Source organism: Protobothrops mucrosquamatus, unplaced genomic scaffold (genome assembly GCF_001527695.2).
Source record: "Protobothrops mucrosquamatus isolate PMUCROS unplaced genomic scaffold, P.Mucros_1.0 scaffold1690, whole genome shotgun sequence".
Lineage (NCBI taxonomy): Eukaryota > Metazoa > Chordata > Lepidosauria > Squamata > Viperidae > Protobothrops > Protobothrops mucrosquamatus.
This window is the reverse complement of record NW_015387843.1, coordinates 26,603-40,500: the sequence shown is the minus strand read 5'-3', so window position 1 is coordinate 40,500 and position 13,898 is coordinate 26,603. Positions and strand designations below refer to the sequence as shown.

The following is a 13,898-nucleotide window of genomic DNA, read 5'->3' as shown; positions in this document are numbered from 1 at the left end:
TGTGTTCTTTGTGGCACTGAGCATCCCCGGGAGAGGCTGCACACCCAAGGGAGATGCCCACGCTCCACTCTGGCGCCCGGCGAGGAAATGGGGCTCCCGTCAAGTTCCCCCCCACTCAAGAGCGCCTGTAGCCATGCTACTGTTAGTGCCGTGGTCCAAGCCAGTTCGGATGGGAAAACCCGGAAGTGAATGCTCCTGCACCAAAAGGGAGTTCGATTCACTTCCTCTCGTGCGCCAGCCTGCCTTCCCCAGTACGGCACCATCCAGATGTGCTGGCATTTTGGGTGTTGCAGTCCCAGTGGAAATGGATGCAGCCAGATGGGAGCTCCAGAAGATCAAAGGCCCAATCTCTGAGGACTGGGCTGGCTGGTAAAGGGGAGGAAAAAGGGGTTTTCTGTCTATTCTCACGGAAAGTACATAATGGTACAACTCTGGCACGCCCTGTATTAATTGAAACGGTGTTTCTCAAACTTAGCCCCTTGAAGATGTGTGGACTTCAACTCCCAGAATTCCCCAGCCAGCTTTGCTGGCTGGGGAATTCTGGGAGTTGAAGTCCACACATCCTCAAGGGGCTAAGTTTGAGAAACACTGGATTAAACACTTGTGAAAACAAGACCCCAAATCCTTGAAGAAGCACCCAGGGCCTGAGAGGGTTGGTTCGGGTAGTGGAAGGTCAGGGAATGGAGAGGACAAAATGATAAAGAGGGTCAAGAAAACAAAACAGAAACTGAGGCGTACACACTTGCTCTCAGACCCCTTCCCTTCTCCCAGGACCTCCGCAGGGCATGGCCAAGAAGCTCAAGACAGCCGTGATGGCATAACAATCAGCCAGAGGTTTGGTTGCCCCACGGCGGTGCCATCTTGGCGTTTCTGACCATCCTCTGCAGCCTCTGCCGTCTCCCATTTCTCAAACCACACAGTCCAAATTCCTTCCCCAACCACTTCCTGCAGGTGCCTCCGAGTCCAGCTTTCTCCTGGCAGTAATTTCTGAGGTAATTCCTGGCCCTCCAGCCTCCACCCCATCTGCATCTAACGTCCTCCGTGGGGCACTGAGCAAATCCTGGCCATTGGTTTAGCCACCCAGTAACTGAGCCACCCGGTAACTGCTCATACATAATTTAATTTTAGATTATTTTATTGATCACTCATGCTGTGTGTTTTTAAAATTATTCACTGCTCTGTTTTATATTTTGATAGGAAATTTTATATGCTATTTTGTGAATTATTTATGCATTAATGCTATAGTCTGTTATGCCATACAATATATACAACATAAGATGGATAGATAGACAGACAGACAGACAGACAGACAGAGACTTGATAGATATAGTTGATAGAGATAGATGATAGAGAGATAGAGATAGAGATGACAGATGATAGATAGACAGACAGACAGATATAGAGATAGATGATAGATAGAGAGATATAGCTGATAGATGATAGACAGACAGAAGACAGAGACTAGATATAGTTGATATAGATGATAGATAGAAAGATGATAGATAGATAGACAGACAGATATAGATGATAGATATAGATGATAGATAGATAGATAGATAGATGATAGATACATAGATAAAGAGAGAGAGATTGTATAGATAGACACAGACAGACAGACTTGATATAGTTGAGAGAGAGAGAGAGAGAGAGAGAGAGAGAGAGAGAAAGAGATGATAGATGATAGATAGACAGACAGACAGATAGATATAGTTGATAGAGATGAGAGATAGAGAGATATAGATGATAAATGATAGACAGACAGAAGACAGAGACTAGATATAGTTGATAGAGATAGATGATAGATAGAAAGATGATAGATAGATAGAGATAATAGATAGACGATAGATACATAGATAGATAAAGAGAGAGGGAGAGATTGTATGGCATAACAGAATACAGCATTAAGGCATAAAAATTCCCAAAAACAGCACATAAAATGTCTATCAAAATATTTATCTATATTGGGCAAAAGGGAGTCTCTCAGGAGCTCACCCAGGACAGCGACTGCACCCTCCCACCATTTCTCTCCTCCACCCCTGGTCTAAACGGGGGCTCCCCCCCCCAATGCTCTGAGAAATTCCAAGCTGCAAAGCTGTTGCTCTCGTTCCTTTTTCATGCAGTTCGACAAGGAGTTCTCAGTTAGTAACAGCAGTTGGGACTGGAATTTCTGTCACTGAGCAATGCAGATGTAAAGCAGGATGTCTACGATGCATAACTTAGTATTGGCCACTCCGGCACTTCCGTGATGGTAGAAAACATCCTGCTCCTGAGTGAGGGGAAGCCACAAAGATCAGAGTGGTGGGCTCATCCCTTGCTGGTCATCAGGCTCTCAGCTCCAATTAAAGTTAATTTTTAAGAAGAGGTAAGACTGGACAGCCTTTTGTCTAAAAGGGTGTAGGGTCTCCTGCTTGAGCAGGAGATTGGAATAGAAGACCTCCAAGGTCCCTTCCAACTCTTATTTTATTATTTTGCTGTTACTGTTTTTTTAAGGAAATGGGCTTGCTACACTGTGTCCCTCAGCCAGGGCAAAATTCCAGATGTGTGGACCTAACTCCCAGAATCCTCAGCAATAGTCATATAAACTAGGGGATTTTGGGAGCTGAAATCTATACTTCTGAAAGTTGCCAAAGAGAGAACCACTATTTAATGAGATTTTTATTCCCAAGGTCAAGGACACATCCCAACCCCATTAAAGATCCCAAGAAATTTCTTTTGAAAGAAATTCTTGGTGGGTGGTTGACAAAAGCATTTACCTCCCTCTAGACCAGGATTCTCCAAACTTGACAACTTGTGGACTTCAACTCCCAGAATTCCCCAGCCAGCTATGCTGGGTTGAAGTCGACATTTCTTAAAGTTGCCAAATTTGGAGAACCCTGGTCTAGAAGATCAGCAGAAGGCGATGGGACCTTCTGGGGGAGAAGTGGTGGCAGGTGGTTGGTCTTCTAATCCACAGGTGTTGGGACTGGCCCCGCCTCCCATGGCAGCCATTTTGTGAGAGCACCCATGAGATGCCCTCAGTGTCCCCGGTGTCCTCTCACCCCCTACCCTGCCCCAGCTGCTGCATCAACCTGCTCCTCATCTTCCATCATCCCAACCACACACGCTGACCCACAAACGCCTGCACATGCGAAGCACCCAAAAGAAACCTGGCAAAATGAAAAGGCGCACAAATATTTGTCGGGATCCGTAGAAGGACCACCCAATATGGCCAAAGCATAACAGAACACAACGTAAAATGAACCAAGCAATGGAGGGTCTACCTGGATTGGCGCAAGGCCTTTCCGTGCCGCCATGGGCGAGCCGGCGGTAGCCGAAGGAACTGAAAAGAGGCTGATGGGGAAGCAGTGGAGGTGGAGGCAGGCAATGGAGCTGATGGAGGGGGGGAGAAGAGGAGGAGGAGGAGGAGGAGATAGAGGGGGCAGAGAGGCCGTTGGGCAGGGCAGCCCCCCCAGCTGGGAGGGAGATGGCTTGATACTGCCCCGGGGAAGGGTCTGCATCCCACGGACCTGATAACAGAAACACAAGAGGCAACATGAAGTGGGTGCTCCAGGCTGGGAAGGAGAACCAGGAGGGGGTTATTGGGGGTCCCGCAAGATGGAAGGAAGGAGCCACACACAGCCAAGTGACCGACAACCCTCCCCAATTGAAATCTCAGGTTTTTGCAACAGCCTCGCTAGCAAACTTCTTTCTCTCTCTCCTTCAATTTCTCCCCTATCGAAAGGGATATGCCGATTGTACTTCTAAGATCTGGCACGCAAACCCTTCTGAGCGCTCAGAAGCCTTCCCCAATTGATGATTGGGTAATTATTATGATAGAAAAGGGATGCCTGCAGCCTGCAGGACACTCCTGCCAGCCAAGGACGTGCTCAAAAGTCACCGTCAGCTCAGTGAAATGCACTTCACGAGGTTCAAGGAAACCCCGGAGTGGCCTCACCTGATTTTAAGGCCTCCGTTCCGCTCTCCCACCTACCCCGCTCTTGAGGATTTAATCTGCCTTCAAAGGAAATTGGGGCTTACAATATTAATTATACGTGTAACTGGATTCTAACTGAATTTAAATAGGATAATCTACTACTTTTTTTCCAGCACCAAATCTCCAGTCGCAATAAAGCAAAGTATTAGACTGAAAAATAATAATAATCAGGAGGAGGGGAGAGGTAAAAAATTTAATTACGAGCCATCCAACCTTGAGAAAGTAGGACAGGAATATCAGCAAACCCCAGTTTAAGGCTGTGGCTACAAGCAGCTGGTTCATTTTTCCTTCAGCTACACAGAGCAAGATTCTGGTTGAGGCCATAGGCTAGAGATTACAGACTAGTAAGCATTGGAAGGGACCTTGGAGGTCTTCTAGTCCAACCCCAGGCTCAAACAGGAGACCCCATACCATTCCAGACAAGTAGCTGTCCAGCCTCTCCTTAAAAGCCTCCAGTGATTCTTGGTTGAGAAGCTGAGTTTCCCATTTGCAACTGATCTGGTGCAAAAGAACTTCCGCCTCACAAATCTCCAGCGAGGATCTATGGAGATAGTACCCACCACCACCACCACCACCATCACAAGTGATGATCACAACTGATGCAGCTTCTTGGATGAGAAGTGAAACGTTTTCTTCTTCTTCCTCAAGGGAAAAAACAGTCCGGTTGCCTTTTTGAAAAAGCAGCTTGGAGACTCCAGCAAGGGCTACCACAGTGGTTCTCAACCTGTGGGTCGGGACCCCATTTGGGGTCGATCGACCATTTCACGGGGGTCGCCAAGCAAGGCTGTCCGCCATTTTTTTTGTCCGCCATTTTTTTCCCCTTTTCCGGAGGGTGCCTTACCTCCCTTGGGCTGGGCCAGCTGGTGGTCAGCCTGCTCCGTCTCTGCCGCTTGCCAGCTACGCCTTGGCCGGCGCAGGGGGCGGAACCACGCATGCGCGGCGCTCCCGGGCAGGGAAAGTCCTCGACTTACAACCGGTTGGGTAGTCCTCGACTTACGACCGGTTTAGTCCTCGACTTACGACCGGTTTAGTCTTCGACGTACGACCGGTTTAGTCCTCGACTTACGACCGGTTGGGGTCGCGGCATTAAAAAGGTTGAGAACCACTGGGCTACCACATCTGAGCAGCCAGAAGAGGGTGCCAGAGAACTTCCAAAACACTAGGCCTTCACTGCCCTCTTATGGACGTCTTGATTTTGATAACTCAGATCTGGTAAATTTAGAGGCAGATTTTTTTTCAACCTTGGCCACTTGAAGATATGGGGACCTCAACTCCCAGAGTCCTCCAGATGGGCTGGGGAATTCTGGGCACTGAAGTCCATGCACCTTCAAAAGACCAAGGCAGAAAAATGATACCCTAGAACAGTGATGGCGAACCTTTTAGAGACAGAGTGCCCAAAAACTGGCCCCGCCCCCACTCCACCCCACCCCGCCTGCCCACAGGGCCACTCACCGCCTCCAGGGCCCGCCGCAGATCGCCCAGGCAGCCCAGCAGCACCATGGCAGCCACACCCTCTGCCTGCGCCCCGCAGCATCAACTGTGTGCGATGGGACGTGAGGGCAGAGTCTTGTCCACGCTGCCTGGCTGCCATGTCCTTGGCTGCGCTGCTCCACGTGGGCCACGCTTGGGGGCGACTCTCCTCCAGGGGAGCTGCTGGTGAGGGGGTCACAGGGGGAGGCAAGGCTGGGGCAATTGCACGTGTGCCCACAGAGAGGGCTCCGAGTGCCGCCTCTGGCACCCGTGCCATAGGTTCGCCACCACTGCCCTAGAATATTGCAGCTCTTTGGTTTTTTTGCGAAGTGGAAAGACGTCACAGTCAGGGATACAAGGCCAGGTTTCCACATGGAAAAACCTGAATTCAATTCAAAGACCTGACGTTTGTGGCTGTTTAGAAGAGATTGGAGTCCTCACCCACCCAGTACTCTCTGGGTATGCTGGAACTATAATTCGGGTGGAATGAGTTTTACCATCCCTTCCAGGTAGTCTCTCTTTTGGGTCTGGGTCTGCATAATGTTGGGGAGGTCCTAAGGGAGAATCCTTCCAACCTAGAACTGAGGAGAAATTTTCTGACAGTGAGAACAATCAGTCGGTGGAGCGGCTTGCCTCCAGAAGTTGTGGGCTTTCCATCACTGGAGGTTTTCAAGAAGCGTTTGCCTCAAATGATATAGGGTCTCCTGTTTGTGCAGGGGGTTGGACTAGAAGACCTCCAAGGTCCCTTCCAACTCTGTTATTCTCTGTGGCTAAGCTGTCTAGGCACATCTCCAATCTGTGCTCATTCCGGAAAGGGGCCTTTGCTCCTGAAGCTCTGGAAGCGGCTTCCATCATTCCCGACCGCCTGGGCTGGCTGCTGTCCCCGTTGAAGCCCCATCAGGCCATGGAGCTCTTCAGCCCTGAGGAGATGCTCAGTCGTTGCTTGATTGCACTGGCTGGAATTTGATCCCTTTGGCTTTCTCTCTTCAACATGTTTTTTACTCTATGCTTTGAGGTTACTTTTAACGGGAGTAAAATGAAATGCGTGCAGTATGTAAATCTGTTCTTATCCAAGAGCACCCACTGAATGCTTCCAGATGTTAGCCAACCCGAAGCCTGGGGGTGCAGCAATTCTGCTCTCAATTCTCGCTCTCTTTTTGTGGCAAAAATCAAAGAGACAGGAAATCGAGAGGACTTAGGGGTGCAAGGAAAGACCCCCCAAGCCTAAACCTCCACGATGTATAAAATCCTTATCTGGAAGCACCCAGTCGAAGCAGAGCAAACCCAGGCAGCCAAAAAGAGAACAAAGGGTGAAAAAGCAGCCCCCATCCCTGCCCCTCCACTCCCCACAAGGCTGGGAAGCCCCCCAGGAGTGATATTTGCCTGTACGTTTACTGATGGCTTCGACCAGGGTGGACGGGAAGTATCCCACACGGTCGTTGCCTGTCCGGTTGTCGTGGATGCAGCCTTTCCACCGGCCGTCGGCATGCTGCTCCAGCACCTGTGGCCAAGGTGGGGGGGGAGAGGGGAGAGAGGAGGCAATGGCTGGTCAGCGGCAAGCATCCGAGCCCACCCGTTTAGGGCCAAGGGAGCAAGGAATGGCCGGGACACGGGCCCCTGCGAGGGGGAAATCAGAAAATCAAAATGGCGACAGCAGGCTTCCCTCAGACAGTTCCAGCCACCGTCTTGACTTTTTTTACTCCACAAATGCCACTACCAGCAGCCCGTCCAAAAACGTGGCCTCTCATCTGAACCCAGAGCCAGTCCCAGTGGCCATTCTTTACTCCGCATGTGCCCTAAGGCATAAGGTTAATACTTATTACGGGTGGTCCTGAAGTTATGGCCATAATGGAGCCTGCCCGACACAATTGAAAGTCGTCATTGTCAAAACGTGGGCTGGTCACATGACTTTACGGCCTTTTTGCGGTGGTTGCTGAGCAAATCGTCACAGTTTTTAAGGGAACATCACAATTTTGCCCAAACCCGAAGTAAAGGTCAGTTTGGGGCAAAACCATCACAAAAAGCAGTCACGTCACCACGGGGCACGGCAAAGGGCCGCCAATGAGGGGAAACGGCCCCCTTGGTGCTGGGTAGGAAAAGACCAGATCGGCCGGGCCCCATTTTGTGGGTTTCCCCCCCAGCAGAAGCTTTCAAGTGAGAGCCGGGCATCTGTTGGTGGCAAAACTGGACCGTGTCAAAGGCCATCTTTGGCCCAGGATTCAGCACCCACTGGAGGCTCACCGTGATGATGTCCCCGGCTTTGACATTGAGGCTGGTCAGGTCGTAGTTGTTGCAATAATCTTTCATGGCCCTGACCTGCAGGGCAGCCGAAGCGTCTGGGAAGGAAGAGAGGAAGAGAGGGTCAGAAAGATGGATGACCTGCACCACAGGCCAGGCAGCCCCTGATGTGCCCTGGGCACCCCTTCCCACTGCTGACCTTGCCCTCAGGGCCCACTATCATTCATGCCATCTTCACCTGTGCCTGGGAGGAACACCAAAGCAGGTTCACACCCTCCCCTATATGCCAACCAAGATGGAAGCAGGATGAGCAGGTTGGAAGTTGGCAAAGCGCGGCCTACACATCCTGGTACTCAACCCTAAAGGGAATAACGGGCACTTGGAATTGAGCCAGCCAAGCAGCAGCTTCACCTGACAGGAGGTGAGCCATCCGGAGCCTAGCTGCCCTTCAAAGGCAGCCCCTGGCAGAGTGCACTGCAGGAGTCCAGCTGGGTGCCAATCAAAACATGAGTTACCATCACCAGAGAGTCTTGATCTAAGCAGGATGGTAAGGGGCATCGTGGATAGGTATTCCAGCATGGCAATGACCCAAAACACACAACCAAGGCAACAAAGAAGTGGTTCAAGAAGAAGCACATTAAGGTCCTGGAGTGGCCCAGCCAGTCTCCAGACCTTAATCCCATAGAAAATCTGTGGAGGGACCTGAAGGTTCCAGCTGCCAAGCGTCAGCCTCGAAACCTTAATGACTTGGAGAGGATCTGCAAAGAGGAGTGGGACAAAATTCCTCCTGAGATGTGTTCAAACCTGGTGGCCAACTACAAGAAACGTCTGACCTCTGTGATTGCCAGCAAGGGTTTTGCCACCAAGTACTAAGTCATGTTTTGAGAAAGGGTCAAATACTTATTTTACTCATTAAAATGCAAATCAATGTATAACTTTTTTGAAATGCATTTTTGTTGTTATTCTGTCTCTCGCTGTTAAAATAAACCTACCATTAAAATGATAGACTGATCATTTCTTTGTCAGTGGGCAAACGTACAAAGTCAGCAGGGGATCAAATAATTTTTCCCTCACTGTATTAGGGTTCTCAAGGATTTAATGATCAATGGTATCAAAGATGGATCTAATAGAGGAAAACTAGGAGTCCATCAAAGGAATTGGCCAGAACAATCACTACTGCTTTCCTCCCAGGCCCGGGTTCTGATTGAAAAGGATCCAAATAATTGACTTATCCCTGGGTACTAAAACTTCTCAACACATCCATCAGGAATGGAAGGCTGGAAACTGAGCAAACCTAGTGAAGAAAAGCCGGGTCTATGGAGGCTTCTTCAGGAGAAGGCCCACCATTCCTTCCTTTAAGACCAGCAGGCCTTACACCCTCCCAGCAAGCTACTAAGGGTCTCCTAGAGCTGCTCACACTCTGCCTGGCTAGGAGGGGCATGGGTCAACCCTGCAGGTGGGCGAATTCCTGTTCCAGGTTATATATCATATCATATCATATCATATCATCATATCATATCAATGTTTTGTATAGTTTTACTGTTTTAACATTGTAAGCTGGCCAGAGTTACCTTTTGGTAAGTAAGAAGTAAGTAAGTAAGTAAGTAAGTAAGTAAGTAAGTAAGTAAGGAAGGAAGGAAGGAAGGAAGGAAGGAAGGAAGGAAGGAAGGAAGGAGAGGAAGGAGAGGAAGGATGGGAAGAAGGGAGGAAGTTCAACCCCCCCCCCACACACACACTTCTTCATCATTCACATATTCCAAAAGCCCCAGACAGTGGTGACAAAAAAACAGAAGGAAGGAAGGAAGGAAGGAAAGAAAGAAAGAAAGAAAGAAAGAAAGAAAGAAAGAAAGAAAGAAAGAAAGAAAGAAAGAAAGAAAGAAAGAAAGAAAGAAAGAAAGAAAGAAAGAAAGAAAGTAGGAAGGAAAGTAGGAAGGAAGGAAGGAAGGAAGGAAGTTCAAAGCCCCCCCCCACACTTCCTCATCATCCACATATTCCAAAACCCCAGACTGTGACAAAAAAACCTGGCTTGGTATCCTAGGGATGAAAGGGACCTTGGAGGTCTTCTAGTCCAACCCCCTGCCCAAGGCAGGAGCCTTATGTCATCCCAGTCAAACAGTGGTCCAGTCTATTCTTGAAAAGCCCCAGTGATGGAACTCCTACAATCTCAGGAGGCAAGTAAAAACCCGCCTATTCCTCCGGCTGCCCCAGGGGTTTTGTCCTCCTCATCTGCCCCCGTTGCTCTGCTCACTCTGACCAAGGCTGCCGGGCAGGAATCGGCATCCTTGGGGGGGGGGCTCAGGCCTGGTCCTCTGGCTCTTCCACCAGCACCCCATCACGCTCGGCCTGTCTTCCCCAACCTGAGCCAGCAGATGGAGGCAGAGCCAAGAGCTTCATCACACCGTTAGAGCTATAGATGTGGGATGGTCAAAATGGCCTCGTTTTCCTGGTGTCGGAGGAGGCGCCGCAGCGCATGTCGTGCAGGGGTCCCAGGTAAGCTGCTGGGTTGGGACAAGGGGGTCCCAATGGGCTGGCTTCGAGCCAGTTCCTGCTTGTCACACAAAGGTCCTTGGGAGGAAAACTGAAGGGGGAGGGCGCGCGCAAAGCTTACTGTCTTGAGCAGAAGTGCAAGCCGGCAAGGAATAGCAAGAAAAGATAGAAAAACCTTGTCAGCTATCTTGCAGGCCCCCCTCCCAGTTACGAAGGAAAGGACACCACCAGGTGCAGCTCAACTGAAGAGGGATTTCTAGCTGCTCTGCCCTTCAAATGAAAAGACCCCTGCCCCCACCCCTACCCCATCCCCACGAGGCCCCCATCCTCACCTCGCAGCATCTGCTTGATCTCCTTGCTGGCTTGCGTGGCCGTGAACTGGTGGACAATGTCCAGGGCGGTCTGGCTGTAGGTGTTCCGGATATGGGCATTGATCCCGCTCTGTGAAAGAGAAGGGGGGGCTGTTTCAGGAGGCACAGGGGGCTCCAAGTGAAGAGCAGCTGAAGTTGCCCCTGGGTGCCAGTTGCCCATAGCCACAGTCCCAGGGGGTCTGCAGGCCCTTCGGGAAGATTCTGTGGGACCCTTCATCCCTGGGCAAAGGGGGGGGCTTACATCCAGGAGGAGGCGCACCACGTCCGTCTTGCCACACAGGGCCGCTTCGTGCAAGGCGGTTCCTGCCTTCGTCTGACGATTAATGTCTATGCCAGCCTGGAGCAAAAGCCTGCAAGAGAGTAACAGAACAAAAGTTGGAAGGGACCTTGGAGGTCTTCTAGTCCAACCTCCTGCTCAAGCAGGAGACCCTCTATCATTCTGGAAAAAATGGCTGCCATTTGTCCAGAATGATATCAACTCTTCTTAAAACCTCCAGTACAAGGGAGGGAAGGGGTGGAATGCAGAAGTTCAACAGGTGCTCCTTTGGGGAATCCCAGGAGAAGGAGAGGGGTCTCCTTTCTCCTCAGGAACAAGCTGGGCAACCTGTCTGAGAATGCTTCGCTTTGAGACGTCCCAAGCCCAGGGAAGGCAGGTGGGGCAGGATCCTTCGGGGCCGTCTGGTGGTGGTGTCAAAGAGATCAAGAAGGTGGCCACCATCACGTGACTGACATCCTGCCCCTTTTTACAGGCCTGGATGGACACCAAGAGCGATGGGGCTTTGTCCCAGCCACGGCTGCCATCTTGCTTTTTTTTTTTAAACCTCCTCCACAGGTCCCTGTGCAGATGGTCCTCTTTGGACCCCCCTCACTGCCTCTGGTTGGAGCAGCTCCTCCATCATTGCCACCTTCACAGGAAAGGAGACCGGCCCGGGTTGCATGTTGTCAGAATGGGCCACCCATCCTCACCCTCACTTTTGCCCAGAGTCTTCTTCAGGCCTGGATTCCCCTCACCTCACCTGATGACATCAATGTGCCCATTCTTGGCGGCCAGGTGCAGTGGGCTGGTCCCGTTTGGGTCAGTGATGTCCCCCGGCTTGGGCTCCAACAGGGCTGCGCACATGTTGCTGTTCAGAAGCAGCTGCACCACCTGGCAGGCCAAGGAACAGAGGTGGTGCCCAAGAATTTCCTCCCATCCCCCAGAGAACAGCCAGAGCTCTCCAAAGCAGCCAAATGCCCCCCACTTCCAACACGACACGAGGGACCCTCGGTACCCCAATTAGTACCCTCAAGAAAAGCCCAGGTTTTGCCATTCATCCTGTAGAAATCTCCGAGGTTTCACATTTATACTCACAAAACGACACAAACCCCTTTGCCCCAAAGCCTGGCCTCGTGGCCAGCAATGCAAAGGTCCACCGGGGTGTTAAGCAGGTGGTTCACAGGGGGGCCATCAAAGGGACATTTGACATCTCACCCCCAAATCTCAAAGGAAAGGGCCAAAGAAAGTGGGGGCAGTTCCAGCAAAGAGTGCTGGACTCTCAGGTGGGGGGGGGAGTGCAGTACTGATGCCCCCACCAGCTCCCATCTGACAGCATATTTTGCAGACAAGCCCTTAACTGGGTTTGTGGCTGGCTCTCTTTCACAACCCCCCCAAAGATCAGACTTACCCCAACACGGCCAAATTCGCAGGCCAAGTCCAGAGGGGTCTTCCCGCTGTTATCCAGGATGCAGGGGTTGGACTGATGCTGGAGGAGCATTTCTGACTGGGGGATGGAGAGAGAGAGAGTGGGAAGCCCAGAGACCCCCTTTGGCACAGACCCAGCCTACCAAATGCACCCCTTAGCTCCACTTGAACACCACCCCCACCCCAGTCGCCTCTTCCTCCTCCAAACACCACCCCCCACCTAGGGGGTGCAACCTGTCAATCCCCTCCTTTTAATGTGCACTACCCACAGGGCACACAGGTCAAATGGCTGGGGGTGCTTTTGGAGCCAATGGCCACTGCTAGAGACACCGCTGCCCACAGCCCACCTGCCTCTGGGAGAGGGAGACTGTAATGGCATGTGGGAATGGCCATTGGAACCTGGGCAAAGAGATGGACAATTAGATAAGAAGGCTGCACAGCCCGCAGCTGCCTAGTGGGCAGAGCAAGAGGCTCAGAAAAGACTTCCTAGTTTCTGGAGCTGTAAAGGTGAGGGGGGTGGGCAGAACTGTCAAGGCAGCTTTTCTCAACCGTGGCACCTTGAAGATGTGTGAACTTCAATCCCCGGGGCTCCTCCGACGGAGACTGCTTCAAGCCGCCTCTTACCACATCGTAGTGTCCGTGCTGGGCTGCCAAGTGCAAAGGGATCTGCCCCTCGTCCGACGGGATGTTGACCGAGGAGCCGGCCTTCAGCACAAGTTTCATGGGCTCCTTCTTCCCTTGCCAGGCAGCGTAGTGCAAGGGGCGCATGCCTGCCGAAGAGGCAGAAATTCAGGCATGGAGAGAGAGAGAGAGAGAGAGAGAGAGAGAGAAGATCCTTCGGCCATTCAAAAGAACGGCCGTCCCACAAAGCTAAGAGGTGAACTCAGATTACAGATCCATCTGAGAAGGGGCAATTGGCAGTTTTTACGAGGCGTTGCCAGTTATGAAGTCAGGGATGTAAGTTTGTCCTGCCCGATAATTTCTGTATTTGGTTTTGGCTCCAATGAATAGTGGGACATCTACCAGGGGAGTTCTTGTAAATGATCTTGTAGATCTCTCCCCAAAGGAAGAAGATGGCTTTCAACTGGCCCTGTCTGGACGTCCTGGCTGAAGGCCATCCTTCCTTCTGGGAGAGAACGAGAATTTTCCTCCCCGCACAAACTTGGTTGGTGCTCTAGAGCCAGGACCCAACCGTGGCCTCCTTTCCCACGCCCCGTCCCTACCGGGGGGGGGGGGCTCTCCTGACTTGGCACCATCACACCCCTCCCCCCCCAGCTCCATGCTTGCCTTTGTTGTCCTTGATGTCCACCGCAGCCTGGGCCTCCAGCAGCAGCAGGAGGAGCTCCGTGTTGCCGTTGAGAGCAGCGTGATGCAAGGCAGAGAACCTGTCATGGCAGGAGCAAAGGTCACCAAGACCACCCTTCATCCCTGCCCCTCAAGCTGATCTCATCTTAGCAAGGCCACTCCTGAAACAGGGCATCCAGTTTTGGTCACCACATTATTAAAAAGATGTTGAGACTTTGGAAAAAGAGCAGAGAAGAACAACTGAGATGATCAAAGGCCTGGAGACTAAAACCTATGAAGAACCACTGCAGGATTTGGGTATGGCCAGTCTAGAGAAAAGAAGGACTAGGGGGGACATGATAGCAGTATTCCAGTATTTGAAGGGCTACCACAA

General features: G+C 51.3%; 1 protein-coding gene across 1 annotated transcript in view; it reads right to left on the bottom strand.

The window, feature by feature from the left end:
* Window positions 1-12,990, bottom strand: part of CASKIN1 (CASK interacting protein 1) — a 31,778-nt gene extending 18,788 nt beyond the window's left edge. The window contains exons 1-7 of the mRNA XM_015822833.1: window positions 12,845-12,990; window positions 12,204-12,299; window positions 11,556-11,686; window positions 10,781-10,889; window positions 10,501-10,609; window positions 7,685-7,779; window positions 6,827-6,944 (exon numbers count right to left, since the gene is read on the bottom strand). Of these exons, the coding sequence (XP_015678319.1) occupies window positions 6,827-6,944; window positions 7,685-7,779; window positions 10,501-10,609; window positions 10,781-10,889; window positions 11,556-11,686; window positions 12,204-12,299; window positions 12,845-12,988 (802 nt within the window). The 5' untranslated portion in view covers window positions 12,989-12,990. The remainder of the gene's footprint in view (window positions 1-6,826; window positions 6,945-7,684; window positions 7,780-10,500; window positions 10,610-10,780; window positions 10,890-11,555; window positions 11,687-12,203; window positions 12,300-12,844) is intronic.
* Between the last annotated feature and the right edge of the window lie 908 nt (window positions 12,991-13,898).